Here is a 27221-nt window from a genome sequence, read left to right on the forward strand (position 1 = left end):
ATGACTAGTGGAGGTCAGTCTAAGGATGGAGAGAGGCCGAATCCTAGACTACCGTGAGTTGGCGGCCCGCTGCCGGTAGCGGCGCTGAGACAGCCCGGAGCCCGGAAGTCCGCCGGACTAGTTCCGGCGGGGGCGGCCGGGAGCCCGGAAGTCCGCTGATGGCTGTCGGTCCTTGCTGGGTGGCGGTCCGGGCCTGCCAGCGAGGTAAGACCAGTACCGGCCTTCCTGGACATGGCCCCTCGGGCGGGCGTCGGGGCTGCGGCCGCCGGCGCAGCCGTTGTTGCGCTGCTCTCGGCCGCGCTCGCGCTCTACGGGCCGCCGCTGGACGCAGGTACCCGGCCGCGGTCGCCTGTCGGGGCTGGGCGCTTTGCGACGTGGCGAGAAGAATCGTGACGGAATTCTGACCTTTTGCTTTTAGGCATCATAGGTCCACACGTTTTGAGGAGTCGTGAGGGGTTCCTCAGCTTCTGCACCTCACTAATCACACCAGCAGCAGAGCGGCTTCTAGGCACCAATTTATTCAGAGGTTTTATTGGTAGCTGTTTGTCTTAAATTCACACAGTGTGATTAGTTGGCAAGATTTCTCTGAGGTTGCTTGAGGTTTCATTATTAGTCTGACTTACTGAACTTTTACCAAAAAAGCGGGTGCTCTGGATCTCTGACTTCCCATCCTAGTTTTTAGGGTGTCTTAGTTAACTTAAAGATTGCTTTTCAGGCTCTCCGAATTAGTTATGGTTCACATTAATTTAAAGCACGTTTGGCAGAAAGAAACATTGGTATCACAGAAAGTTGAAAGTGGCAAGTAATTCTAGAAAACGGCCCAATCCCAGGCTTAAATCTATGTAATTATCCAGCCTTCCTCAGCCACACTTTTTTAAAACAAACCAGACCAGTTTGACCTGTTGTTCCAGACTCAGAATTGTCCTGAAGACAAAGTTACTTAATAGGATAAATTTTAAGTTATCTCTTGTCCAGGCCTTTTTATCCTTCAGAACTTTGATGTTTATTTTCAAATATTTCTGTGGATACATCCAAATGGTGTGTGTCAGTAAGCCAGCTTAAACTGAGATTCAGTGTGAAGTAGGGAAATTGAATGGACCTTTCTTTGGCCCTTTCGCTAACAGGTATGTTAGGTGAACGGGACAGAACACTGGTGAGCAATGTGTATTTTACTTTGCATTCATAGAGTTCCAATTGAAAAATGAAAATGCTGTACTTCTCAACTGTGATTGTTTTTTCCCCTCCCGAATAGTTTCAGAAAGTATTTGAGAAGGATTAGACTTATCTTTTGGTTGGTGGGGTGAATATTTGGTTAAAGAAAAATGATTTCTTTTACCTTAAAATAGCAGCATTTTAATAAAATGGTGTCTTCTGCCCTGGCTTATGCATTACGGACTGAGGCATCTTCACAGGTCTGTCTCTATGCCTCAGTTTCTTTATTTGTAGAAGAAGAGTAAACTGTTAATGAGAGTGAATCAAGATGCCTTTAATTTGTCAAACATTTATTGAGTGTCTTATGTTGTGCCAGAATCTGTTTCAGTCAATTGACGGTGAGGGTCCAACATGAAAACATGCAGACCCTCTCTTTAAGCCACAGGTGGGAGCTGTACCACATTCTGTGTAGGCAAAAGGTGGTGGGGTGGTTTTAGGGATATTTTGTGTGGGGCTGAGTGACGATGTCTGATAAACCCAAAACATAGTAAGGAACCCAGAACAATCCTTGAGTGAATGGTAAGTCTGGATTCTATCTTTACAATTTCTAGACTTTAAAAAGCAGCCGTATTTCTGTTCTGGGGAATTTGAAAGAGTGACCATTCTCTGATGTTCTTGTATTGATCAGTCATGTTGTTAAGCTGGATATGTTCACGTTTGAAACGAATACATGGCAAGCATTTTCATGACTGCATGGATTGCTCATCATCAGTCAGTGATGCCGTCGTTAAATCTGATTATAACAGCTCTGGTTCCTTTCATGCAGCTCGTGAGGGAGCACTGGGAGAGAGCATTTCACAGTAACTGTATGGCAAAAAGACAGTGGGAAGTCTGGGAATTCGGGGTGTGGACTGGCATTTGGGGAGCTGAGAATTTTGGGGGAGGAGGAGAGAGAGTGGGGTTGCTCTGCTAGCTCAGTGCCTTCTGCAGCCTGGCTCTGAGTCAGGGTGGGGGACTGGCTCTGAGTCAGTACTGCGGATATGTCACTGGCTAAGAGGAAAGACGTCAGGAGCACAGGGATCAGCCAGTGGTACTGGTTGTTGCGCAGCCTACTTGTGCTTTTTCTTGGCCAAAGGTTTACAGTGCTTCTGTTTTGAGTTTTAATCCTGTGTTGGTTTGGAAGAAGGTGAAAGGTGTTTGGGTTGACAGTAATTACTATTCTCTTTACATTTTGGGGTCTAAGCATCTGATATACAACTATCGGCTAAGGGGGCATTTACTCATTAAAGAAAATTACTTGAATACTTTTGAATAAAAAGTAAAACTGTTAGAGTGTTATTAAAGGTAAAGCTGTTTTACTATATCGAGCTGAGCCAGTTTCTGATCTTCATTGAACTTGTGACCCATGTCTGATTTTTCTCAGCTGCTAACTGGAAGGATAAAAATATTGGGCGCCTTGTTTTCAAGAAACGCCAATTCATATTAGCTGTTTAAAGACAATTCAAATGCCTTTGAACCTAATGTAAGATATGTTCTATATTTAGAGTGCAATTTTGAGGTTTTTAATTAGTATCTAATCAAGTGTTGGAAATAGGACTGGAAAATTAAATTGGGAATAATATGCATCTGTCAGACTTGAATATGACAGTGGAAGGTAACAAATGGGAGGTTGCTTTTCCGGTTTGAAAGAAGAGACCTGATAAACTTAAAGGAAGATTGACATAAAATATTTGTAGTTTATTAGTTAATGATGCATTAAAAAAAACTTTCTGAAAGATGGAATGGACTTCCAAAATGTCTGATACGTTTCAAAAACAAACTTGGTATATACGTGTTATTGTTGTGTTGTAATTTCTGAATATTATTTGCTTACAGAAACAAAATAATGAAACCATTGGATGAAAATCGGTGGCATTCATGTTAAGTCAGCTTGGGGAAGTATTTCGGTTAATGGGCTATTTTGTTTAGGTTTCTGTTTTTTATACATACTGATAGATGTTTGCCATTCTCAGTGATTTCATTTTCTTTTTTTCAGTTTTAAAAAGAACATTTTCGCTGCATAAAGCACAAGCGATAAAGGATATGGAAAATACTTTTCAGTTGGTGAGAAATATTATACCTCCTCTAACTACCAAGAAGCACAAAGGGCAAGATGGAAGAATAGGCATCGTTGGAGGCAGCCAAGAGTAAGTGACATGGAAAATGTTGGTATTTAAACAATCAGTCTCTATTATTTGGCTGTCTACCTACCTATCAGCCATCCATTCGTTCATCCATCTGTCTGGTTGGACCTCGGTAATCATTTCCAAATGTGGTCTGATATTATGACACTTGGTATTTTTTAATCATGACCTTTTTGTTTGAATAGGAGAAACTCTCAGGGGCCCAGATTGAGCTCTTCAGTGGTGTGTGTCAGTGTTAAGGTTCCGCCTATAGTCAGGGAAGGAGACTATTTTTTCTTGTTTTGTACTTTTCTGAATTGACTAGACTCATACCATAAGCATGTATTACTTTTGTAATGAGGATAAAAACACTCAACATCTGCGTGGTTTACTCTGGTAATTAAATAAAGATATTCCTGGAAGTCATTTATGAAATTTGACAGATCCCAGCTTTTTTTTTTAAGGCCTTCGCTCTTCTAGTTTTATATATTTTGCTGCTGTCTTGTTTGATACATAAAGATTTATCATTTGTCCATGTTTGTACATGATTCCTAAGGCCTTCGAATTAAATTTGACCTTGGTTAGTATTTCTGTTTCTGCTTACATTGTGTTTGCATGTATGTGCTCTTTGCCTAGTCCTATATTTTTAATGGTTTATCATATAGTTAGGTACATTTTCCATAAATAACACGTAACGAGATTTTGTTTCTACCCAATATGACAGTGACTGCTCTTTTTAATAAGGGAAATAAACCTGTTCACATTTAGAGTCTACTTGATATACCTCTAAGATTTGTTATGTTTACACTTCATTTTACTTTGTGTTTCCATGTTGATTCATATAGACTGATTCTTTACAAGTGGGTAAATGGGTATATGGCATTCATTGTTCAGATGGGCCCTAATTTATTTAACCAGTTCCCTGTTGATAGGCAGTTGGTTACCTCTATTCTTTTTTTCAATTAACAATCTGTCTGTAGGCATCCCTTTACATATTATCTCCTGTGCACCCATGTGGTTATAGCTGAGGAATCAATTCCTGGAAGAATTTTTACTGGAGCAGAGTACATAGACATTTAAAGTGTTGGTGAGCGTCACGAATTGTTCTTCCCCCAGAATTGCACTAGTGTGTCTGCCACCAACAGGCACCTGTTCCCCTCACGTCCTGTGGGTATTCGCAGCCTTTCCTTGTCCAGTAGGCAGCCTATTTTGTGTTATTTTAGTGTATTTCTTTTGTTAATGGGACTTGTGTTCATGTTGTGGGGTGAGAGAGAATGTGTGCGTGTGTGTGTCTCTTGCATGCCTTGTCCTTTGGCATTTCTGGTGTGTTGGTGGGCCTGCTCTGTAGAGCGCAATACGCATTTTCCCCAGTTTGTTTTTCCTGGGCTAGCAAAACTTCACTGCTTGGAATTGACATAAAAGTATAGTCACCATCTGATGCCAAGTTCAAGAGTTTTCCTTTTGTGCTTGAAACGATCTTAAAAGTGGAGTTCCTATGGATTGTAGACCCATAGGATGGGAACCAGGGGGAAGTGTGAGAGTCTCTTCTTGTTTGGCCTTGGTGTCTGTGTGGCCCCAGATCAAGACTACCATTGCTTCTGCTTACTCTTGCCCTCGGAGAACGGGTCCTGCTCCGCGGGTACTGTCCAGTGCAGGCTGCCCTGGCTGGTGGTCACCTCAGGCACACTCTCTCCTGGCAGACACCTTCAGGAAACTCACTGTCTTCTTAAACCTTCAATTTTTGGGTTTTTCTCTGTAATGTAAATCCCCATCTTCATTGCTAACAAAAACCCCAGGTTTGTTTAGATGGTGGTGCATTTTCTTGTATTTGTAGATGTGTGCATTTCTGGTAAGGTACTTTTTATATCTATGATGATTAATTTAGAGAGAAGTGTCATCTATAATTCCTAATAGAGAAAAATGCTATTTCTTTTTTTCGGTGATAGAAATCTGGCAACCTTGCTGAACTATGTTATACTAGGAGATTAATTCCTTAACAGGTTTGTTGAGATCTAGTTGATACACAGTAAATTGTAGGTATTTAAAATGTACAATTTAATAAGTTCAACATATGTATGAATTCTTAAAACCATCACCTCAAGCCTTCAGTTTGAACATACCCATTACAGGGACCCCGCTGTCACAGGGAGCCCGAATTTGCCTCTCCTGACATAGCACAAAGGTCTTTGGTAAAAGACTGACTTTTCTGGTTTGTTGAACATTTACTGAGCACCTACTCGGGGTTTTGGGCCCAGTGCTGGGTGCTTCATCTCTATATAATTTATTAATAAACCTGGTGTGCTTCCCTCATTCTCAGAAGTTTTTGACTGTAAATGTCTTCTTTTCAGGTACACTGGAGCCCCCTATTTTGCAGCAATCTCAGCTCTCAAAGTGGTATGTTTACTTATAGCTTCTTTATTAGGATTTTTCTAGTAAGGAATTGGGTTATTTAAATATGATTAAAACAAATGTTTTCTGATAAAAATCTAACACCTTCAGGATAAGAGAAATACCTTTAAATGTATCCTGACCTCTTGTGCAGTGACAAAATAACTTGGATTGGAACTCATTTTTTTAAACTGAAGTCTTATGAGAATTGTACTTGACCAAAGTGACCTTGGGATGTCTTTTCAGTCCTAGCTTAAGCGGATGACATCTTTTGACTGTGGCAGTTGCCCGAGCCTTTTGATTAAGTCCTGACCGCCCCGTGGGCAGTTAATGTGAAGTGTGCTGCTTGCTTCCCGTGAAGCCCCGAGGTGGGACAGCCTGCGCTGGTCTGGGGGACCTGCCTCTTAGGTGGCAGCAAAGGCCTTTTCTTATGTTACGCCTTCTCCTCCTAAACCTCCTAGCTGTAGCTTAACTGCTACAATTGGATATTTTTCTTTTACGGGTAGTGCTGTGTACTGTGAATGGTTGAACACCACATGTCTTGTGAGCGGCTCTTGCTAAAACCACTTTAGGTATCTTTTGAGCGAGTCGCACGTTAAGTCAGCCTCTTGTACTCGTTTCTTAGGGTGCAGATTTATCCCACGTGTTCTGTACCCGAGAGGCCGCACCCGTGATCAAGTCGTACAGCCCGGAGCTGATTGTTCACCCAGTTCTGTGAGTGGGGCCGCATGTGGGGTGTTTCATGGCAGCGACTCTCCTTGGTTGTGTGGCGTTTTCACATGGACTCTGAGAGCCTGTGTTAAGGAGCGTGTACGGGCCTTGGTAGATAGGTGGTTTCAGGAGAAAGGAGAACACTCTAATGAGCCCATTGTCTGCTGTCAGAAGCAGACAGACAGACAGCCTTGTGCGACAGCGTGGGATGAGGTCTGAGCACCAGGCTGACACGCCCAGGACGAGCCCCTGAGGCCTGTCAGAAATGGCTGGGGTTCGAAGGCCCAGGAGAGGTCTGTGGACAGGGCGCGGTGGCAGGGATGAGGGCGTCAGTTGGTGACAAACGCTTCACTCATTCTGCAGATTCCTGGGCCCCATGCGGAAAGCATCGAACTGAGCGGACAGAAACACCTGCTCCCATGCGGCCTCTTTCTAGGACAGCTCTGTGCCCTAGAACTTTCTTCCATAATGAAAGTGGTCTCCCTTAGTGCTGTCCAGCACGGTGGCTGCTGAACACTTATGGCTACTGAGCACTTGAAATATGGCCAGTGGAGCTCAGGACCAGCGTTTTTACTTTAAGTTTAAAAGCCACGTGTGGCTGTTGTCTGTTGTATTGGGCAACACAGCTCCGGAGACGGACACACAGGACAGTGTGTCAGAGGGTGAGAAGGACCACGGGGAGAAGGGGAGTAGGGAGGGCGCCAGGGAGTGACGCTGTGCGTGCGCCCTGGGTGCAGTCTTAGTGGATGAGCGTGGGCAGTGGCGCAGAGTGGCATTCAGGTCAGGGTTTGAAGATGGGGAGGGAGCGTGTTCTGCAGATGTGGGGAGGGCGGGGAGGCCCTTCCGTACCCAGGGAAGAGCTGGTGCAAGAGCTCAAGCTGCAGGTGTTTTGGGAAACGCTCGGGGCTGCTCAGGATGGGTTGCGTTGACCAGAGAGGTTCGGAGCCAAGCTTTGCAGATTGTGAAGGTCATTGTAAGGCTTTGGCTTTCTGATAAATGAGGAGGCTGCTGGAGCATTTGAGCAGGGCAGCGACAGGGCCCGGTGTATGTTTTAAAAGTCTCATCTGGCTGCTGTGTTGAGAACAAGCTCTTGGGACCCAAGGTGGAAGCAGGGGTCCCACTGGGAGGCTATTGTAAGATCCTGGTGAGAGGTATGTGATGGGGTAGAAACAGAACTGGGTGAGATTCTGGGTACATTTGGCAAGTACAGCCCCAGGATCTGCTGACTGGTGGGATATGGTATTCAAAGAAAAGAGGGTCCTGAATGCCACCCAGGGCTTGGCCTGAGCAAATTGTCATTTAATGAGCTTGGGAGACTGGGGGAGCAGGTTTGGGTGGGGGTATGATCTCTAGTTGGGTTTTGGGCATGTGTTTAGTTGCCTTATAGAGTGGGTTCTAAGAGTCTGAGAAATAAGATGATGAACAGCAAGGTGTTGTGAAAAAAACAACAAAATCCTGTACAGCTGTCAGGTCTTGTTCTAAAGAGGGGCACTCTTGATGTTTTAAAGGGACCAGTCACAGAGGTCTCTTGGATGACTCCCCCAGTGTGTCTGATGTAGGGGACAGTCTGTGAGTGTGTAAAGTCTACACTGCTGAACTCCCATGTGATGGAAAGAAACTGCCAAAGGTTATTTTGAAATTAGCCACAATGTAGCTTATTCTAACATGTTTAAATTTTTTTTCATGAGTCTTGTTTTTTTTTGTTGTTTTTTTGTGTGTGTCATTCCTAATGGATGTGCACCATCTATTTTTTTCCCCCTTCTTCCGCCTTTCCCCCCTCCTCCCACATACACACACTCCGGTTCAAGCCACTGTTAACTCAGTCTAGTTGTGTAGGACACAGCTCTCTGGCCCATACTGGTATTTTGAGCCTTCATTAATAAACAAATAAATGCAATTTTAAGTAAAGTGTTCTGCCCTTCTTTTCCTTGTTTAGTGACAGTCCTGATGCCGTTGGTGAAGTGGAGAAGTGGCTGCCCCGACTGCATGCCCTGGTCGTGGGGCCTGGCCTAGGGAGAGATGACGTTCTTCTTGGAAATGTCAAGGTAATAGATAGAATTACTAAACAGGTCTTTCCTGGGATGTCAGAACAGAAACCTTTTATCTTTTCAAATTACTGTTTAATGTTCTGTGTGCTAATTTCATGGAATAATTAAGATGGATAAAATTTGGTTTGGAGGATAGAGGAGGAATTAGACAAAAAGGTGGTAATGAACTTAAAACTGGGCTGAAGGAATCTCCTTATTACTCTTGGGGCACTGGTTTTTTTTATACTGTCGCAGAAAGAAGTCCCTGGAATTGCTCAGATGTTTCATGATGTCACCCTGGTGTTTATGTGTGTTGCACACTATGTGTTGGAAAATCCAGCATCCGGACTGAGTAGTGTTAGCAGTGGCCAGGGTTTGGGTCAGCCTCGAGTTCCCCTTCCAGCACCATCTCCTTCCTGCTGGGGACCCTGGCAGCTTGCTCAGCTTCCTGGGCCTTGCGCCTTTTCTATAAAGGGGTGATTGCACCCCCAGGGGTTACTGAGAGCCACATTTTATAAAATGCTTTGCGTAGTGCCCGATTAGATACAGTATACGCTACAGCAGGGACAGTCAGAGTCACTGTCACAGATGACCCGAGTGGGGGAGGGTATTTCTGAGAGTTTCTCTAACAACTACTTTTGCGGTAAGTTGTACATTTAGATAAAAGCACAAATGGTATTCTGTTGGTTCTAGCTTTGTGTTGTCAGCGGGGTCTTCTTGAAAGCTCTGTTAGTCTGATTTCTTAACCTGGTGCTTTTCCAACCTTCTTGATGTGCTCATTGGGTCTAGAAAACCCTGGCCCTCAGGCAGCACAAGGCACTTGGTTGGTGGCTTGACTTCGTTCCCTGCCATCCTTCTGAGGTAAAACCAGCAACACACAGCCTGGCCAGGCACTCGGTGATGCGGGGTGGGCACGAGACCCTAGGTCACCCTCATGTGCACATCTGCGTTCATTTACCTTTTCATCGATCATGTGTGCTGTTCTTTAGTACTGAAAATTCATTTTGTGCATGCCTTATTCTAAAAAACATGAAAGTAATTTTTTGTCCTCAAAAAGGTGAAACAAATACCAGCCAGAATTAGGGAAAACAAAGAGGACAGACTACATGGCAGCCCATGTCTGTGTTCTCTGCCTGGCATTCTCCGACACTGCCTGTGTGTCATATCCTTTCCCCATTTAAAACATTGCTTGTCTTTTTAATTATTGAGCTTTAAAATTCTTTGTATATTCTAAATACAGTGCCTTTATGAGAGATAGAATTTACAAATATTTTCTCTCATTCTGTGAGTTGTCTTCATTTCCTTGATATTAGGTTGGTGCAAAAGTAATTGCGGTTTAAAAGATTAAAAATTGCAAAAACCTCATTACTTTTGCACCAACCTAATAGTCTGCAACACAGATTTTTAATTTTGATAAAGTTCAGTTTATTTTTCTTTTGTCACTTATGCTTTTGGTGTCTTATCTGAGAAGGTTTTGTGCCTAACCCAAGATTTACTCCTATATAGTAAGAGCTCCATTGTTTTAGCTCTTATATTTAGGTCTGTGGTCCATTGTAATTTTTGTGTAAGGAAGGGGCCCGATTTCATTCTTTTGCAAGTGGATATCCAATTGTTCCAGCACCATTTGCTCGATTCTTTTCATCCAGTGAATTGTCTGGACATCCTTGTTGAAAATCAGTTGACATAAATGTAAGGGTTTATTTCTTGGCTCTCGTTTCTGTTCCTACAGCCAGTATAGTTATCTTTGTGCCAGTACCACAGTCTTAATTACATTAGCTGTGCAGTAAGTTTTGAAGTGGGAAATTGTGAAGCCCTCAAACTTTTTTCTTTTCAAGATTGTTTTGGCTATTCTGGGGCCTATGCATTTCCATGTGAGTTATTTACTTTTTATATTTATTTACATTACATATTTTATGTTTGTTACATTTTATTATATCATACATTAATTTTAATATCTTTTAAATATTTTAGTAGCTACATCATAGTATACAATAATGTATTTAACGAGTTCATTTAGGCTGTTTCCAGCTTTTTTTTTATTATATTTGATATTCGTGATATCTGGAACATTTCTGTATACATACTTGTCCATTTCTTTTGGGTAGTTTCTTTAGGATAAATTTCTACAAGGTGTGTTGCTGAATCAAAGAGCTATAGCACTTTACTGTGCCACCAACAGGCTGCCCTTGCCAGGACTCTGCTGTGGCGTGCTGTCATTCCTTCTCACTTCCGCCTGGTCTCTTACTGGGGGCATGCTCCTTATTTTATTTTAGGTGTGTCTTATTGGAGACAAAGCACTGCTTCTCAGCCATCCTCCAAACTTTTCTGATCTGGGTGTAGATTGTTCATTTCTGTGTCATTCTTATTTTAGATTGTATTATTAACTAGATGGTGGGTGAAGCTGCCATTTTGGAGAGTGTCATGATGGTATCAGCAGCCGGTCTCACTTGGAGCTGTTGCCTTGTTATAAGTGTGTATTCATGGCCCGACTGCTGCTGACATCAGCCATCCTTGCAAATGCAGTTTAAATGCACTGTGCACTTCATACGAATCCTCTGAGTGATGGAAGCAAATCAGTCCCTTACAAGGGTGACTTTGATGCGTGATTCTGTGTAGTGCTCTTAACCATGCCAGGAAACCCATGTTTTGTGATGTTACGTTATTCAAATACTGGCCATTGTGTTGACTCACATTTCCCAGTGTTTGACTATTCACTTTAGGCTGTGCTTTGTAAGAACTTTAAGGGGAAAGTACAAAGAGACGAAGGTGCTAGATGAAGGCAAACACTGCAACACGAAACCAGAGATTGAAAAATCTGAATTGGAAAGAGCCAAGTCAGTTTTAACAATAAAGCCAAACTAAAGGCAAGCAGAGTATCTTCATTGTTAAAGAAGGTAATAAGCTTCCACGAAGCGCCCATACCCTGACCCTCATTTGAAGGGGCTTTTGGAAACACTCCCAGAGCTCTGACCGGTGTCGGCAAAGGACCACTGAGCCGGTCGGTCAGGCAGGGCGCTTTGTGGGCTTTCACATTGCATTTTCAGAATGGTAACTTAGTTAAATATATGTGGATTTATCTTTTAATGTTGTAAGTTATTTCTGCTTACCATTTATTTTGGTTTTGTTATTCTCTTTTAATGTTTTCTATTATCAAGTGTCTGTATCAGGTAGAGATCATTTTTACATGTTGTTGCAATATACTAGGGGGAGCCAAAAAATGTATACATTTTAAAAGATGTGTGTGTATTACTTTTCATAGTTGAGTTGAATTACAGTAGCAATGTGTGGTATGATGTTTGCTCAAAAGGTGGCGCTAATCAAAGGAATGCTAGTGTCATTTATTGTATTACAATTTTAATACAGTTTTTTCCTTAAAATGTGTATACGTTTTTTTGGCACTCTCTATATCTGTGTAATCTTATGCTGGTTCATAATAATAAGCAACCGTATGTTGATTTTATATATGTGTGTGTGTGTATATGTATGTATGTATGTATATATTTCATTCTTTTGCTAATATATATATTAGCAAAAAAATCTCCGAAACTTAGTGTAACCTTTTCAGAGAGAAGTGATTTTGTTTATTAGTATGGTCACTCATTTTTTTTAAAACACAAAGTGTTATGAAAAATACATAAAAGCTGATGATTTGGGGAATTCCTAAGACGTTAGATTTTTTTAACTCTCATCGTGAGGATTAGTATCTATGGGAAATCTGGAGACGCTAGCTTGGGGTAGGGCTTCCTGGGTTAACCTGGGACCCAGTGCTGGTCATGTCGCCCGTGGGCTTATGTTTTCAGTTTCCTGTGCTCTGCCTCACAAAGGGACTGTCGGTTCATTTGGATTTTTCGTTTGTTTTATGCATTTACTTTTATTATTTTCTATTTGTTGATGAGCTGATGTGGAAATTCAAGGAATTGCTCCGTTTTCTTTTAATTCCTCTGATAGGTGACGGCTTTTCCTTTTCTCACAGGGCATTTTAGAAGCGTCAAAGGCCAGAGGTATCCCCATCGTCATTGACGCAGTGAGTGTGGCCTCTCCTCTCCTGTCCCCTCCTTACAGCCAAGCCCCCAAGATCGTGCAGTAAACGGGAGGCCTTGTTCTGTGCAGGACGGGCTGTGGCTGATCACCCAGCAGCTGACCCTCATCCAAGGCTACCGGAAGGCCATTCTTACTCCCAACCACGTGGAGTTCAGCAGACTCTCTGAAGCTGTGGTGAGTGCTGACCACGAGACCAGGCGCACGTCCTCGGCATCCTGAGGAGGGGTGGGCGACACGCTGTGTAGGTCTGTGCCCACCGGTCCCGCGGGTGCATCTGCAGGGACAGAATGCAGATGGCAGGCGAGCAGATGCATGCTTTTCTACGGTGCACGTTCTTTTACATGCTAACGGTGGTTTGGGTTTTGTTTTTGGTGGCTTATGGGATGGGCATCTTCCAGTCGGTGCATCTTTGATGGGATGAAAGGTGGGGTGGTAGGCTCTGGGGTCAGCCAGCCCCTCCCGCTGTGTATTCTGTGAGGGTCACTCCATTCCTGTCCTGCGTTACCTGTAGTCTGTGAAATGTGGGTAACGATGGCATCTGCCTCATAGGATCTGTGAGGATGAGATGAAGTAATGTGTGTACATCCATGAGTCCTTACACACCAAGTGCCCCACAGGTACTAGTGCATTATCATTCGAAGTTCATCACTTCTGCAAACTTTAAAATCCCAGCCGTGAGCAGTGGTCTTTACCTTTGGTCCGACGAGGCAGGAGACAGGCACCAGAGCAGTGTTTCTGCCTCAAGCCCTGTTGTTGGCATCACCTGGAGGACTTGCTGTCCATGATACCTTGGGCCTCCTTCCACCTAGTGGATGGAGTGCACGTGTCTGTGGGGTTGGGGGGGGTGGAGCAGAACTCAGCTATCAGGTGCCTGGGGGATCCCCTTAGAGGATCAGGATGGATGGGGCGGGACATTCACTGTGTCCCACATTTGTGAGCTCGTTTCACGTGTCTGATGACAGCGTGTCTGTATGTGGTGTCCTGTGTCATAGCTGAGAGACCCTGTGGACAGCGGTGATCGCCGTGGAGCTGTGCTGAGGCTCAGCCAGGCCCTGGGGAATGTGACCGTGGTCCAGAAAGGGGAGCAGGATGTGATCTCCGATGGCGAACAGGGTGAGTGGCTTTGGACTTCACGCCACGTGAAGCCAGCCAGTGTGGCCATGCTGGGTACAAGCCCAAAGAAAACCGCATTCACGCGTGGTACAGGTGCTGTGTCCTCAGTGTGTCACACGTTCACACGTCACACACAGTCATTCATGGCTCATACACACACACACATGTGCATTACGTGTGTCCACACAGGGACTTCCTGAGGAGTTTGTTAAACACAACTTCTTCCAAGTCCATTTTTATTTCTCACTGTTCTGCAAAGGGAAGCGACAGGCATGAGGGCTGATCCTAGGTGATACCAGGTGCAGAGGCTAAAGTTCTGTTAAGGATTTTAAGCAGCAGCCCAGGGGAAGGTGCTGTAACAGCAGGTGTTGTTCCAGACTCCTGGACCTGCCACCTCCATCTTGCTTACAGCATAAATGCAATTATTTGAATATTTTACTACATCTTGTCCTATTTTATAAAAATGACTGGAAAGTGAAGAAGTCCTAGAAGCTGACACTAGTGGTGAGACTCACCAGGTGCTTCATGTGACAACTCTTCAGTTATTCGCCCATGGGAACCTGTGGTCTGCTGAGTGAGAGCAAATGGGGGTGCGCGCGGAGACACAGCGTCAGCACTTGCTCGTGTCTACGCAGTGAGACTCCTAACCAGAGAATGTACAACATCTCTAACTCTCTGAAAACAGAAATGCTCCCTTAAAAATCTGATCAGGAGGCAAAAGGCACATCAGTTTTCTTAGAATTTAATACAAAGAAGTGTCGCCTAAGTGTCGAGTTGCTGACTAGGCCATGGAACTCGGCCAGCAGAGCACAGAAGGCGTCCTTAGTTACATGTGCGCTCACACACTCACTTTGTCTCTCAGATGCTGGGCAGGAAACGCAGTGTTGTCAGGGATCCTAAAACCTTTGGGTTCTTTAATTGCTGGAAGGTGCTCTGGACTAACACATTCAGAGCATATAACAACCTGTTTTCAATATATTTTCCAAAGAAATAGAAATTTCTCCTGATACAGCATAAATGAAGTCCAGAGGATTACCGGCCAGGTCCACTCAGGACGCTAGCACTGTGCGCGTCTCCTTGAAGGTGGATTCGCATGAGATGCCCTGGTGGACGTGGGCTTAGGAGCCTGCAGACCTGCGGCCGGTGTGTGCTGTGCCGTTGTGCTCTTCTCTGATCTCTGTTCCCGCAGATCCCTCGGCGGTTCTGAGTCCTACGTGTCTCCACAGATCACCATACTAAACAGGTGGTTCTGGGGCAGTCCGAGCTCTGCCTGCCTTGGTTTCCTCTCCTATAGAAGAGACGCTTCCTTGTTAGAACAAATGAGGAAGCACCATGGATGACCTGGAATACCCTGAGCAGAGACGAGCCACCCACTCTAACGCCTTCTTGCTTTTGTCTGCAGTGCTCGAGTGTAGCCAGCTGGGCAGTAACCGCAGGTGTGGTGGGCAAGGAGACCTCCTGTCGGGCTCCCTGGGAGTCCTGCTGCACTGGGCGCTCCACACCGGCCCTGAGAAAACAAATGGGTATGGCCACACCTTCCTCTGTCCTACTGGGAAATGTTTTAACTACGTAAGCTATTTCAGTAGCGCATACATTTCATAAGTAACTGCTTGGAAACATTCCAGATGAAATACTGGTGTTAGTGATGTGGAAGAAATCCCAGGACAGGGGTTGATCCCAGAACGTTTGCCCGGGGAGCTTTTACACTGTAAAACGTCTGGGCCCTCCCCATTAGTTGATGCCGATAGGCTCTGGAGCTTCCCTCGCTTTTAAAGCCCTCCAGTTAACTCGAATGTGCAGCCAAGTGGGAGGACACTGTTCTAGGTCTGATGCGTACCCTCTGTAAAACAAAATATTAAACTAGAAAACATGCAGGCGGCGTAGAGCTTACAGTGAATGGTACCCTGAAAAGATGTGAGTTTTCTTTAAGCAGCAGCAGAATTCTAAGCGTGGGCTTTGACACCATCATGGTGACAGTGATGGCTGCACATGCTGGGGTGGGATGTCCCAGGCTGGGGGCCCTGCCTGACACCTGGTAAAGCATGTTGGGCCCGTGAGGTTGCAGCACACCTGGCAGGCAGGGAGCACCCAGCTGGGCATATGCACATGGAAAGGAGGGGTGCTATAGCGGGAGTCTGGTAATGGTAAAGAACCTGTGTTCTTAGATCCTGAATATTCGCTCACATCCTGGGCACTAAAGAGCACTTGAAACTAGAACCAGTAAGTTCTGGTCTGGTGTTCACTAGGGGAAAATTGCTGTGTTCTAATCTTTCTCCAGATAGGTATTTTTTATGTGATTCTCTTTTGTCAGGGAATGTCAATATTGGGATTAATGGTTATTGTAACTGTAATAAAGCTGTTATGCCTCAATGGCGTATTACACTCGAAATTGCCAATTTGAGGTTTCAGGGCAGAAACAGGAAGGAAATCAGAGCCTTTGGTGGCTTCCGGCCCCTGGTGTCTGATGCAGCCATGGAGGCAAGGACTTCCCGCATCCAGCAGCACCTTGCTAATGCCTCTGCCCTCCAGTTTCAGCCCTTTCCTCGTGGCTGCCTTCGGCGCATGTGCCCTCACAAGACAGTGCAACCACCAAGCCTTCCAGAAGCACGGCCGCTCCACCACCACCACCGACATGATCGCAGAAATTGGATCTGCATTCAACAGACTCTTCGAAACCTGAGCCAGTGCAAACAGGAAGTGGGCACCATGGTGGAAGAGATTGTATTCATAACGGGAAAAGGCACGTCTAGGATGTATGATGGGTCAACGTAGAGAATTTAAGAATGCAGCAATTTTTGGTTAAACTAATATGCAGTTTGAGATGTTACAATGAGTCTAAACAAAGTATTCCTGACCTTTTCTTAGCTTCTCAGCAATAACTGAGAAAAAAATGGAAAATCACTTAAGAATGAGAAAGTCTTTGACCAGGTCAGCTGAATTTGTGGGCTTATTCCAAGATCGCAGACTTCTGGTTTAGTCTCTGAGCTTATGTCTTCTCATTCTCTCTACTGACGCACTTCCTGCTCCTTTCATTTATGCCATATGTTCCCCGTTTTAGATGGTCCTCTCAGAGGGAGCCAGTCGGTCATTTCCAAGTGTCTGTGTGAATGATGCGTTTTTCTTTTTTCAGTTGAGACCCACCAAAGGATGGGGTGGGCATTCATTCTTTAGCTCATTTTTGTTTTTTAAATAGTGATTATGTTGAAAAGGTCTGGGCAGAAATACGAAGCATTGGTTATTTTGATTAATTGGTTAAAGTATTCAGAATAGTCAGTGATCATTTTGACCTTGGAAATCCTTTTGGAGGCACTGTGGGAAAGTCAGAGAAGGAAACTTAATGGGACACTGATACCTGAATGCTCAGGTGGGGGCTCTGGTGTCTTCTACTTCTCCATGTCTGCACACAAGTGCGTGTGCTGGCTGACGAGGCCCAGCAGAGTGTGCACGAGTGGAAGAACACCCGAGTGTCACCGTGCTGTTCCTGAGATGGCCCATTGGTGTGCTCTCGGGTGGAAAGCTTCGGGATGCTGGGTCTAGTGGGAGCTGCTCCAAGGAGACCCTGGAAGGACTGAGCTTCGGTGTCATACTTGCTTCCCGCGCAGTCATACCTGCTTCCCGCGCACAACGGCCGTCCTTGTGGCTTCTCAGGAAGATTCAGTTTCCATTAAAGAAGGTGATTTCTCTGAAATAGTAGTAAATGAAGATTTTTCTTGTCTTGTTAGCCTCTGGTTCATTTAGTTGTCTGTGTGGAGGGTTGTACGGGTGGTTTTCTTAGTGGCCTGAGTGTTACCTGTTTTCAGTCGTCATTTCTCTGTGGGGTTTGGTTCCTAACACATTATTTGAGTGCACTCTTACTGTTTAATAAATGTCTTCTATAAAGGTAAGACCTGTCCGGTCCCTTTAAAAGTCGGTCTGCTCTTGCTAGTTACTGCTGGGTGAAGCTTGGTGCTTCAGACGCCTCACCCCAAACGGTCCTTCTTTCTTGAAACTGGCCATGAACTTTTAAGATTTCTTTAAAAATATTTGTAACTTATTTCACATCTAACTCTAGAAGCCTCACTACTTATGTGAACTTTTCCAGAAAAACTGTCATGGACATTTTTATTTTGGAGTATTACATCTAAATCCTTATAACTATTAAAAGGCAGACCTGCTTTATTTCAATGTAGAGTTTTACATTTTTTCTTAAACAGCCAGAACCCATCTTTCAACTTTCCTAAGTTGAAGATATTGTCAGGTACAAGGGAGATAAAAATATTTAAGTTTTTTATGTATCTAAAGTGTTTTTGAGCAGGGCCTACCAATATTGTTAAAATGAAGTAATTTGAAGAATAATGAAATGTTGCTATTCACTATATAGAAAATAAAATTTATTAGTCATAGGGACTACTCCTGTGTTGGTTGTTAAAGTTTTTGCTCTGAATAAGTACAAAATCCCTTTGCTTAGAAGGGAGATAGGAGGCATACCTACCATGTTTCCCCGAAAATAAGACCTAGCCGGACAGTCAGCTCTAATGTGTTTTTTAGAGCAAAAATTAATGTAAGACCCGGTCTTATTTTACTGTAATATAAGACCGGGTCTTTTATGTAAGACCGGATCTTATATTAATTTTTGCTCTAAAAGACACATTAGAGTTGACTGTCCGGCTAGGTCTTATTTTTGGGGAAACGGTAAGTAGCCAGGGACCAGTATTTTTAAGTGAAATTAGCCATTGCTTCCTTGTTCTTTTACAAACCTGTGTGTATTCACTAGCTCCAGCTAAGGACACTCTCTTACTGGGGGCTTTCCTGAGACCAGGACGGCAGCATGGAAGTACTGGATAGGCAGCTTAAGTGTCTGGCCATCAGAGGACAGTCTGCTCGCCAGTACTGAATCGACCCTGTTTGGATGTGTCCTTGTAAGGGACCTATTTGCCATCTGAGGCCTTCACTCTGCCATGGACTGATTGGGTCACTTTTAGCAAGTTAGCTTCTGAGTGGGTTTCCTTATATGTAGAATAGGAACACCAGTGCCTTTCAGGGTCATGACAACGGCCACCAAGCCATCCTCAGCTATGCCTCGCGTATGCTTGCTTATCTCCTGCCTGAAGCTGTCCCTGGCCAGGACCTGAGAGGTGGGGCAAGCGGCAAGAGGGTCACCTGCGTCCTGCTGGCTCACTGAACAGCGGTAGCTCCCCACCTGCGGCAGAAAGGTAAGGGAACCGAGAGCAAGGCTGCCAGCGACCTGGGCCCCAGGTGGTCCACCGAGTGCCTCCCACACCTTGGCCACGTGTGCCATACCTGTGACTTGCTCTCAGGCCTGCCATCCAGGTTACGCCACAAGTAATGACCGTCTCCATTCCAGCACTTGAGTTACGGGCTGCTTGCTCCTGCTTTAGAGCAGGCCGCACGGCCACATCGCCCCAAGGTCCCCCCAGAAAAGGGGTGTCCTGGAGGCTGCTGCCCTGTTCGCCCCATTTGCAGGTCCCACCTGTCCTTCCCATGATGTCTTCTGGCCCCCACTTAGGACTTGCAGCCTGGGCTCTGGGCTCAGTCCTCCCAGCTGTCAGACCCCGGTGACCGGACCCGGCTGGCGTGCAGCACGAATGATGTTGGCTGATTTTACTAAATGCACTTGTGTCTGTGGCCTTGGTACTATAAAGAAATCCATTGTTTTAGGCATAGTTACTAATACAATGGGATTGGTTTGACTTATTTTAATGTTAACTAAACAGCCACAAAAGAAACTTTAATATAAAGCTTCTATCATGACATAAGCAAGCACAGACCGCACTGTGAACCTGTGGTTCCCGCTTCACGTGTCCTCAGCTCCCCAGTTTGTGGTCGTCTCCCTCTGATCCAGCAGTTCCCATGTGGACGTGCTGCTCCTGTCCTGGGGGGAGGAAGGTCCGGCTGAGCAGCCTCACTTGGCTCAAGTGGTAAATGGGCACGCTAGTCAGGGCTCAGGAACAGGAGCCACTGCCCTGCCTGCCCTGGTGCTTCCACGGGTCCGGGCTCCACTATAGGCAGCAGCTGGACGCGGGTGGGTGGGCGCAGTGCCAGGCCGGGCAGGGCTGCCTCCACCCCACGGCCTCACGTACACTGCCCCCTCGCCCTCAGTGTCCCCCCGGCTCTGACTCCAGCCCGCACTTGGTCCCGGGGTGGGTTTCTGTGCTTACAAGCGGCCTCAGCATGGGATGTCTGAGCTCTGACCGTTCCGTGTGCGTGATAGCTGGTTTACACGCACCTTGGGGTGGTCATTCCCATTGTCACTGGGCCCCAGCAGCATGGCTCACCTTAATCCTGATGCCGTGGGCAGCGAGGTCCTGGCGCAGGGTGTCGCATGCCTCCAGCAGGGGCTGCCTCTCCAGCAGCTGCTGCCGCCGGGCCTCCCTGCTGGCCTCTCCTGCAGCCAGGGCAAACTGCCGGACCTTGAGCCGGAATCGGACCAGCTCCTCCACCACGCTGTGCAGAGTGGCCGAGCTGCTGTCCCCTGAAACAAACTACACCCAGGCGCCACTGTGACCAGAGGCCCTGGCAGCAGCCAGCCAGCCAGCCTGGGAGCTCTGTGCCAAGGCCCTCCCACACGTGTCCTCCCCAAAGCTCTGCGGGGAATTCGCAGCCAGCTGTTCCCACTGGCCTGGGGAGAGAGGCTGGAGGAGCCGAGCTGTGGGCGAGTCTCCCCTTTCCTCTCCTGAATGTGTGTCATCCAGGCAGAGCTCCCTGACACCACCCAGGGCTCCCAGCACAGGCCGTAGAGTAATCTCAGGGGTGAGGCCTCGGGTTGGCTAGGGAGCCCTCCTGCCTCCAATCCTGGTCTAACCCCAACAAGCTGGGAGCCACCGTGTGTGCTTTAGATGTGTGCTCACATCTAAAGATGTTTCTTTATCATCTGGTCCACTAGGCAGAGTCTAGAAGTCTAAGCCGGACTAATGAAACAGACGAATGAAACCAAATCTTTTCATTCTAACCAAGAATTTAAAACAATGTAGACATCCCATACAGCTTGCACACACGAACACACACACACATTGTCTCTGACTAGTCGAGACCCCTAGTTTCAGTGCACAGCTGGAGAAATTTCAACAAGTCAGGTGGGGTTCTGACGCCTCCAATTTGCCAGAAGTCCTCTCCTGTCTACACAGGCTTCCTCCATGATGGAGATGGGAGCCCAGGGGCTATTCGTGTTTCACGGGTGTAAAAGAAGAAACAACCCACAACAGTTTACAACTTGTGGGTCAAGCTTCTTACACCTCACGTGATCCTCAGTTATTGCTCTGCAACAAGCCAGGAACAGGCCATTTCTGAGGGGCCTGATAAAAGATAATTCTTGTTATAAAAACCTGAGCCCAAAGTGGGCTCCGGTGTCAACCCTTGAGGCCGGGGAGGTGAACAAGCTGTTTCTGGCAAGCACAAGACACAGCTTAGCCAATATGCCTTTTCTTACTCCACAGCAGATTCTGCAGTCTCGTGCAAAAACTCGGTCACCTCAGACCGGTAACTTGTATGACCTGCTGACAGTTTCTGCACTGCCCAGGAAAAGACATTAAGTTTATCAGGTAATCCATGTCTATCAAAACAAACTTGAAAATTATCCCAAAGACACTAAAGTCCAGACCTTTCCATGTTAAAAACATGTTCCCATAAAATGTTTTTAAAAAAGGCAATTTTAGCCCTTTTGTTTGCCTGTCCTGAATAGTCCTAAAGCTGTTGGGTGCAGCTGAGCAAGGTGGGCCCCATGGAGGGGAGGCAGGCCAGGCACGGGCGTCAGAGCCCAAGGAGTGTCCATGCAGAGGGCTGCCTGCTGGGGGGGGGGGGGTCAGAGCTCCAGCCTGTGAGGAGGGCGTCCCCACGGGAGGGATGGCTGCAGTGGGGGACCGTGCGTGGGGTGAATAACACCTGAGGAAATACGTGTAGGATACTGGAAGGCAGGTTTCTCACTATGAGAAAGGGAGGAAAGCAGAACGAACCGTTTGCTGGGGGACTAGGATTGAAGTTGGTGACACCTGGGTTTCAGTCAGTGTAGATCAGAATGAACCTGGGCACCGTGTGCACAGTATGCCCACACACATCTCCCGGTTCTGCCCCCCGAGGGCCCAGAGCAGCCGTGGCCCAAACCCACTGAGCACATCCAGCACTGGGGTCCTCCTTCGTGAGCATCTTTCTCTACCAAGAGCAACCAGGCCCCTCGGAGAAATGGCCGACTCCTGGCTTGGTGCAGGGAAAGCACCGGATGACACGCAACAGCTGAAAACACCACAGGTCCTGCAGTGGACCCTTCTGCCATTCCCAGTAAAGGGCATTACTGGGAGCCCGAGGGTCAGGACTGGACAGACCACTGTTTGCAGGAGGCACACGGAGGGGCTCGGCTGGCAGCTTACTCGCAGATGGCTCAGGAAAAGTGTTCTCTCACTGTACGCCTAACCACATTTTCAGTGTGAAAATAAAAACCAAGTGTGTGCAGAACTGATGACACACTACTTAGCTAAGATGGGCTGCTAGGTCTGCTCAGAATTGTTGCAATTTCAGTTAACAAGATATTCGCTCTGAGTGTTAACTTTTTAAGGAACATAATATACTTGAAGCATGTAACTAAAGTTAGCATAATTATCCATGAAAAGGGACATTTTAAAGGGGAAAAACGGTTATTATTGACTAGCACACAGATACGATCCCACCACTGAGGATGAAAGGAGAAGGGTGTACCTGTCGGTCTGCCAGAGAAATTCCAACAGTCTCAAAAAACTGCTCAATGTAGGAGATGATGGAGCCGAACACAGCAGGACTCCTAGGACCACCGGGTTCCTGTGGCAAGTTACCCAAAGAAGGCGCTTTAAACGCAAAGGACACTTGATGTATAAAACAAAGTAACCTGTGAAGTCACTTTCGCCTTTTGCTTTTTTAGCATCTTGTGGAGACAACTGGACTAAATCATGGAGTCGCTACTCACTAGCAAACCAAACGACCCTGGGGAAGTCACCTAACCTCCGCACCTCAGTTCTCCCGTCTGTGATGTGGGCATGTGACACAGTCTGAATGCTGTGCTCCCCCCCAATTCATTCATTAAAACAACCCCCAGCGTGATGGTGTTAGGTGGGCCTTCGGGGGCCATGAGGGCGGAGCCGCACGAATGGGACTGGCACTGAGGCCCGGAGAAGGGCCAGGTTGTGCGGGCACAGTCGGCATCCCAGCACCGTACCTCCTCCCCCGTTTCATGTTTCAGTATCAAAGGGAGATGCCCGAGTTCCTTGGAGCGAGCAGGAGGGTGACACCTGCAGGCAGTGTGCTGGGACCTCCCTGTACCCCGTATACCCATGTCTACTTCTCCAGGCTCTGGGAGGTGGTTCTGTCTTTGCAGGGCCGACAGGACAGGGCACACCTGGGGTGACGCAGCTCCAACTCTTAGGGAAAGTTAGTGAGGAGCGGCCGGGAAACCACCAGCTGTGAGGTGAAGTCACCACAGAGTTGGGAGGTGGCGTCTGTTCCTTATGGGGAAAAACCAACCAAACAAAACCCTCCTCTGCGGCCGCATCCTTGGACTTACCTTAGTGACCACCTGCAGCTGTCTGTTCCCATGGTGAATGAGGTTCATGATGGCATCCACAGCCCCCGGCGTGTCAAAGTCGTCCGCCAGGGCAGCCTTCACCACCGCCTTGGTGTGGCTGAGCCTTGGAGGAGACATGAGGGACACAAACTTGTCCCTCACTCCTGGAGCCACCCGGCAGCAGGTGGCCTCTGCTTCTGGCCCAGAGCTGGCACATGGTCCCACTCCTGCCCCTGGCCTCAGCCCTATCTCCTTCCCTCCACTGTCAGACCCCTCTACAGCAGTCTCCGCGACGGCCAAGTTCCTCTTTTCCTTCCCAGCCCACAAGGGAACTCAGGGCCCATGGCCCTCCCCCTCTCCTTCCTCCCGCTCCCCCTCCCGCACCGCAGGCCCCGTGACCCTCCTCTATCGCTCTGCAGGGCCTCTCCTGCACACTTACTACCCATCACTGACCCCTCCGAGGCTTTATCGCCACATCTCACTCCCTGCTGCCCATCATTACCGGTCTTCACTGCCTTTAAATTCCCCCCTTCCCAGGCATGGAGAAGGACTGGGCTCTGGGCCCCCCTGTAGCTGGGTGGGCCCCCGGACCAGTTCTGGCCATTGAGAGATGTGGCGTCCACGCGTGCGCCACAGCGCTGGACTGCGGAGGCAAAGCATCTGTCCCCCCCGGCCTGGGCCGTAGTGACAGGGCCTCTGTTCATTACACACTAATACATGCCAGCGGGGAAGCCCGTCCAGGCACAAACGTTATTTACAACCTTCACAAGCACCCCACAGGCAGGTCCTCATTCCTCACCGATGGGATCACAGACTTGCCGAGGCCACAGAGCCACAGGCGCTTCCACACCGGCACTCCCGACTGAGTGTCCTCAGTCTCCTAAAGCCTGGCTTCCCTCCAGGCAGCCCCTGCCATCACCCAGGGTGCTCTGGGCGGCCTGGGACGGCACCTACCTCTCCCACAGCACGTCTTCCCTGACGGGGCCGCACGCCAGCTGCCCCTTCATGTAGGCCCGAGCACCCTCAACGAACGCGGCTGTAGCCAGGAGGAGGTGCTTTGCTTCCAGCATGGAGCTGCTGCTGTAGTCGACGGCTGAGGAAGGGGGAAGCGGTTTACCTGGGGGAGCCTGTCAAGCGTGCCCACACCCCGCAGACCCAGCGTTTCTTAGCCAGGCCGTGCTCATTTCTCCAGAAACCCAGCAGTGGAGGAAGGAAGGACACAGTTGCTCCCTACCCTGTGCCTCCTTGAGGCCCACCCCATGCAGAGCACCAGTCTGTCCTGACAGGTGCCTCATCGCCTCGGAAGAAACATGGAAAACCTCTCCCAGGGTCTTGGCCGAGGGCGCTCATTCCTGTTGACAGCTAACTCTGGAAACTGGGAGAGATCTACGTGGGTACCTGAAGCAGCTCGAACACCAGCCAACTGGTGCCATGAGGACTTCGGGCTCAATATTTTAGTAGAGGGAGAGAGATCAGTCCTCAAAAACAGAGTGTTAAGAGTATGTGAAACATTTAAAGAACACTCGCTCCACCTGGGCTGGCCCCCCTGGGTCACGGACCCCTTCACCCTGGCCCCCACAGAAAGGGTGCAGCCAGAGTGCTGGGGATGGGGTAGTGTCCTGGCGCTGTCTGCCTCAGTGCCACCAATGGGACTCAAAACAGCAATTTATTCTCTTGCAGTTGTGGAGGCAAAAAAGGCCACAACCAAGGTGTCAGCAGGGCTGCGCTCTTCCCAAAGGCTCTAGGGCAGGGATCCTCCTTGTCTCTTCTGGTTTCTGGGGGTCCAGGTGTCCTTGGCTTGCGGTTGCATCACCCCAGTCTCTGCCTCCACGTTCGCATGGCTGTGCCCAGTGCACAAGCTGAGGCGCCCACCTGTCCCCAGAAGGCATCTGCTCCTCCTGCACTGCGGTCATAGATAGCAGAGGCCACACTACTGTGACACTGGTCAAGCCACACACAGCAGTGCTGCTGTCCCCAGACCTCAGCTTCCTGGGTGAAGAAGACAGTTCTGGCCCTGGGGACACAGTGCTAGACACAGCAGCACCAGGAGCACGGCACCAGAGGACTGCCGCCCCGGGTGGGACCCTGTTTTGAGGGCTCCTGGTTTAGTCCCTGTGAGGACAGTCAGTTCAGTTATTCTCAGTGCATGAAGCAAGAAGTGGAGGGCATTGTGGGGTTCAGACTCATCCAGACCCCACAGAGAGGGAGACATGGGGAAGTGCATGGGGAGGACTGCCTGGAAAACCCATGGCCTCCATGACATAAGCTTCTGGAATCTTCTGGCCAAGCTCTGGGATTACGCTTTTAATAGTGCATCCTCAGACTTACTGTCAGAACCCAAACCTTAAGGCATGAGAGCAGCCACACTCTCAAGGCTGTGTCACTTGTTACTTAGCCTATATCTTGGTATTCCCCAAGTCTGCTCAGAAGGTTCTTTGCTGAGCTATACACAAGCAGACGTCATGGCTGCACCCCAGGAGGCCCCACTGCTCCGCTCACCTGACCTGTAGCTGCTCCTCATGCAGAAGAGCCGGAAGACATCAGGGGAAAACGTTTTCAGAAAGTCCTAGCAGAGGGAGAAATACGGGACAGTTGTACAACGCTTTTCTTGCACATTTGAATCACTCAGAGATTATATTAGTTACTACAGTTACATGAGCTAACGTCACCTATCAAGAAATCAGGAATGTTTATGAAAAGCTGTTTTGTTTCCAAATTCACTCATCACTTTTCCCTACATTTTCTTTGTTCATTCCCAGTGTCTGTGGGAAAGGCCGAGAGGCAAGGCCTGTTTGCCCGGAGTCCCTGCTGCACACAGGCACAAGGGAATCTGCTTGTTGTTGGCCTCGAGACTCTTTACCACGGCATGGTTTTCTGATCCTTGTCATGAGAGAACAGGGACACAACCAGAGGCCACTGGATGCCCTGGGAACTGCAGAGGGACTGTGCACATGAAGGGACTTGGGGAGGAGGTGGGACACAGCTCCTAGCTGCGTGAGAGGACAGGGGCCCAGGAGCAGGGAGGAGACGGCCCAGGAAAAGCCATGGTAACGTCAGAACAAGCGACGTCCAGGCTCAGGGTCGGACTGAGGGCTGGAGGGCCCAGCTCGTCTCTAAGGACATGATTTTCTGAGGCACGGAAGTTGACACACGCGCCTTTTCACGTTTCTTGAAGGAAAAAACACCCTGCCTCTGATTAAATATAAGTAAAACTAAAAACCCAATCAATATGAATGATTCTACAAGTTATTTCCACAATGTCTACATGAAGAAGTGAAAATTTCCATATCAGGAAGGATAACATAGAGAAACACAGCAGTAATCGTTAAAACAGCACAACATCCAACAAAACCTCTCTCTGTGGCAGCCAGTGGAAAGTTCTGCAGTGACTTTAAGGGATGAAATCTGGGGTGGAGGAAGAAGGGAGGAAAGGGGCTCCCAACGGGCTCCAGTGTGGCCCCAAGAAAGACAGTGGGGCTCTGCTCAGCCCTGCCAGGGCCCCACTCAGACACAGGGGTGCCCCGGCCTCAATCCGAGGACACACTGTCCACAGTGACCACGCTGCCAACTGACCAATGCTGGGCACTGAGGAAAAACGGGCTCAGACAGAACTGTCTGACAACGGAGTTTGGGTGAAAACCAGAACCATTCTGCTCCTTCGCCGTGGATTTTCAGTGAGTAAGGAGACGTTTGCAGCCCTTCGGCACGTCTGTCCACCCACCCCTTGTCCGACAGCATCTCTGGCCTCCCCTCAACAACAGTGGCCCAGTACGTGACAGATGGGAGAACACACCTGGCCAGGACGCTGTGCCAAGTCTGGTCAGGTGGTTCCTCTGTGGGGATTTAAGGAGGCTTTAGAAACAAACCAGACTGGGGGCACCTGCTCCAGCTGTGTGCCAGCTTTGGAGCAGGGACTTGTACTAAGGGTCACTTGGGCACACCTGGTAGGGTTGGACAAAGTCTCACCCACTGGAGACAAAAGTCTCAGGCAGCACCTTCGCTGGCAGCCACCCTGCCGGCCAGGGTACCTGGCAGGAGACGTACTGTGCGCAGCACCCACCACTGGTCCAAAGGGCAGGCTCCCGCTCCCGCGCATCTGCTCCC

General features: G+C 47.8%; 2 protein-coding genes across 5 annotated transcripts in view; one reads left to right on the forward strand and one right to left on the reverse strand.

The window, feature by feature from the left end:
- Positions 1–129: 129 nt before the first annotated feature.
- Positions 130–17959, forward strand: NAXD (NAD(P)HX dehydratase). 2 transcript variants are annotated; one of them, XM_033104741.1, is made up of 10 exons: positions 130–204; positions 3188–3338; positions 5663–5708; positions 6328–6416; positions 8350–8458; positions 12414–12464; positions 12551–12655; positions 13474–13594; positions 14997–15117; positions 16124–17959. In XM_033104741.1, exons 1-10 carry the CDS (start codon positions 159–161, stop codon positions 16272–16274), a joined length of 990 nt encoding a protein of 329 aa, XP_032960632.1. In that variant the 5' UTR covers positions 130–158; the 3' UTR covers positions 16275–17959. The 2 variants fall into 2 exon arrangements, with proteins under 2 accessions (XP_032960632.1, XP_032960631.1); XM_033104740.1 differs by having other exon boundaries at positions 139–331.
- Positions 17960–19277: 1318 nt separating this feature from the next.
- The window catches only part of CARS2 (cysteinyl-tRNA synthetase 2, mitochondrial), a 42300-nt gene continuing 34356 nt past the window's right edge, over positions 19278–27221 (reverse strand). For all 3 annotated transcript variants that reach the window (XM_033103758.1, XM_033103757.1, XM_033103759.1), the window contains exons 10-15: positions 25617–25683; positions 24072–24210; positions 23118–23241; positions 22280–22378; positions 19870–20076; positions 19278–19466 (exon numbers count right to left, since the gene is read on the reverse strand). In XM_033103758.1, coding sequence (XP_032959649.1) covers positions 19389–19466; positions 19870–20076; positions 22280–22378; positions 23118–23241; positions 24072–24210; positions 25617–25683 — 714 coding nt within the window. In that variant the 3' untranslated portion in view covers positions 19278–19388. The remainder of the gene's footprint in view (positions 19467–19869; positions 20077–22279; positions 22379–23117; positions 23242–24071; positions 24211–25616; positions 25684–27221) is intronic.

This window comes from Rhinolophus ferrumequinum, chromosome 4 (assembly GCF_004115265.2).
Source record: "Rhinolophus ferrumequinum isolate MPI-CBG mRhiFer1 chromosome 4, mRhiFer1_v1.p, whole genome shotgun sequence".
Classification (NCBI taxonomy): Eukaryota; Metazoa; Chordata; class Mammalia; order Chiroptera; family Rhinolophidae; genus Rhinolophus; species Rhinolophus ferrumequinum.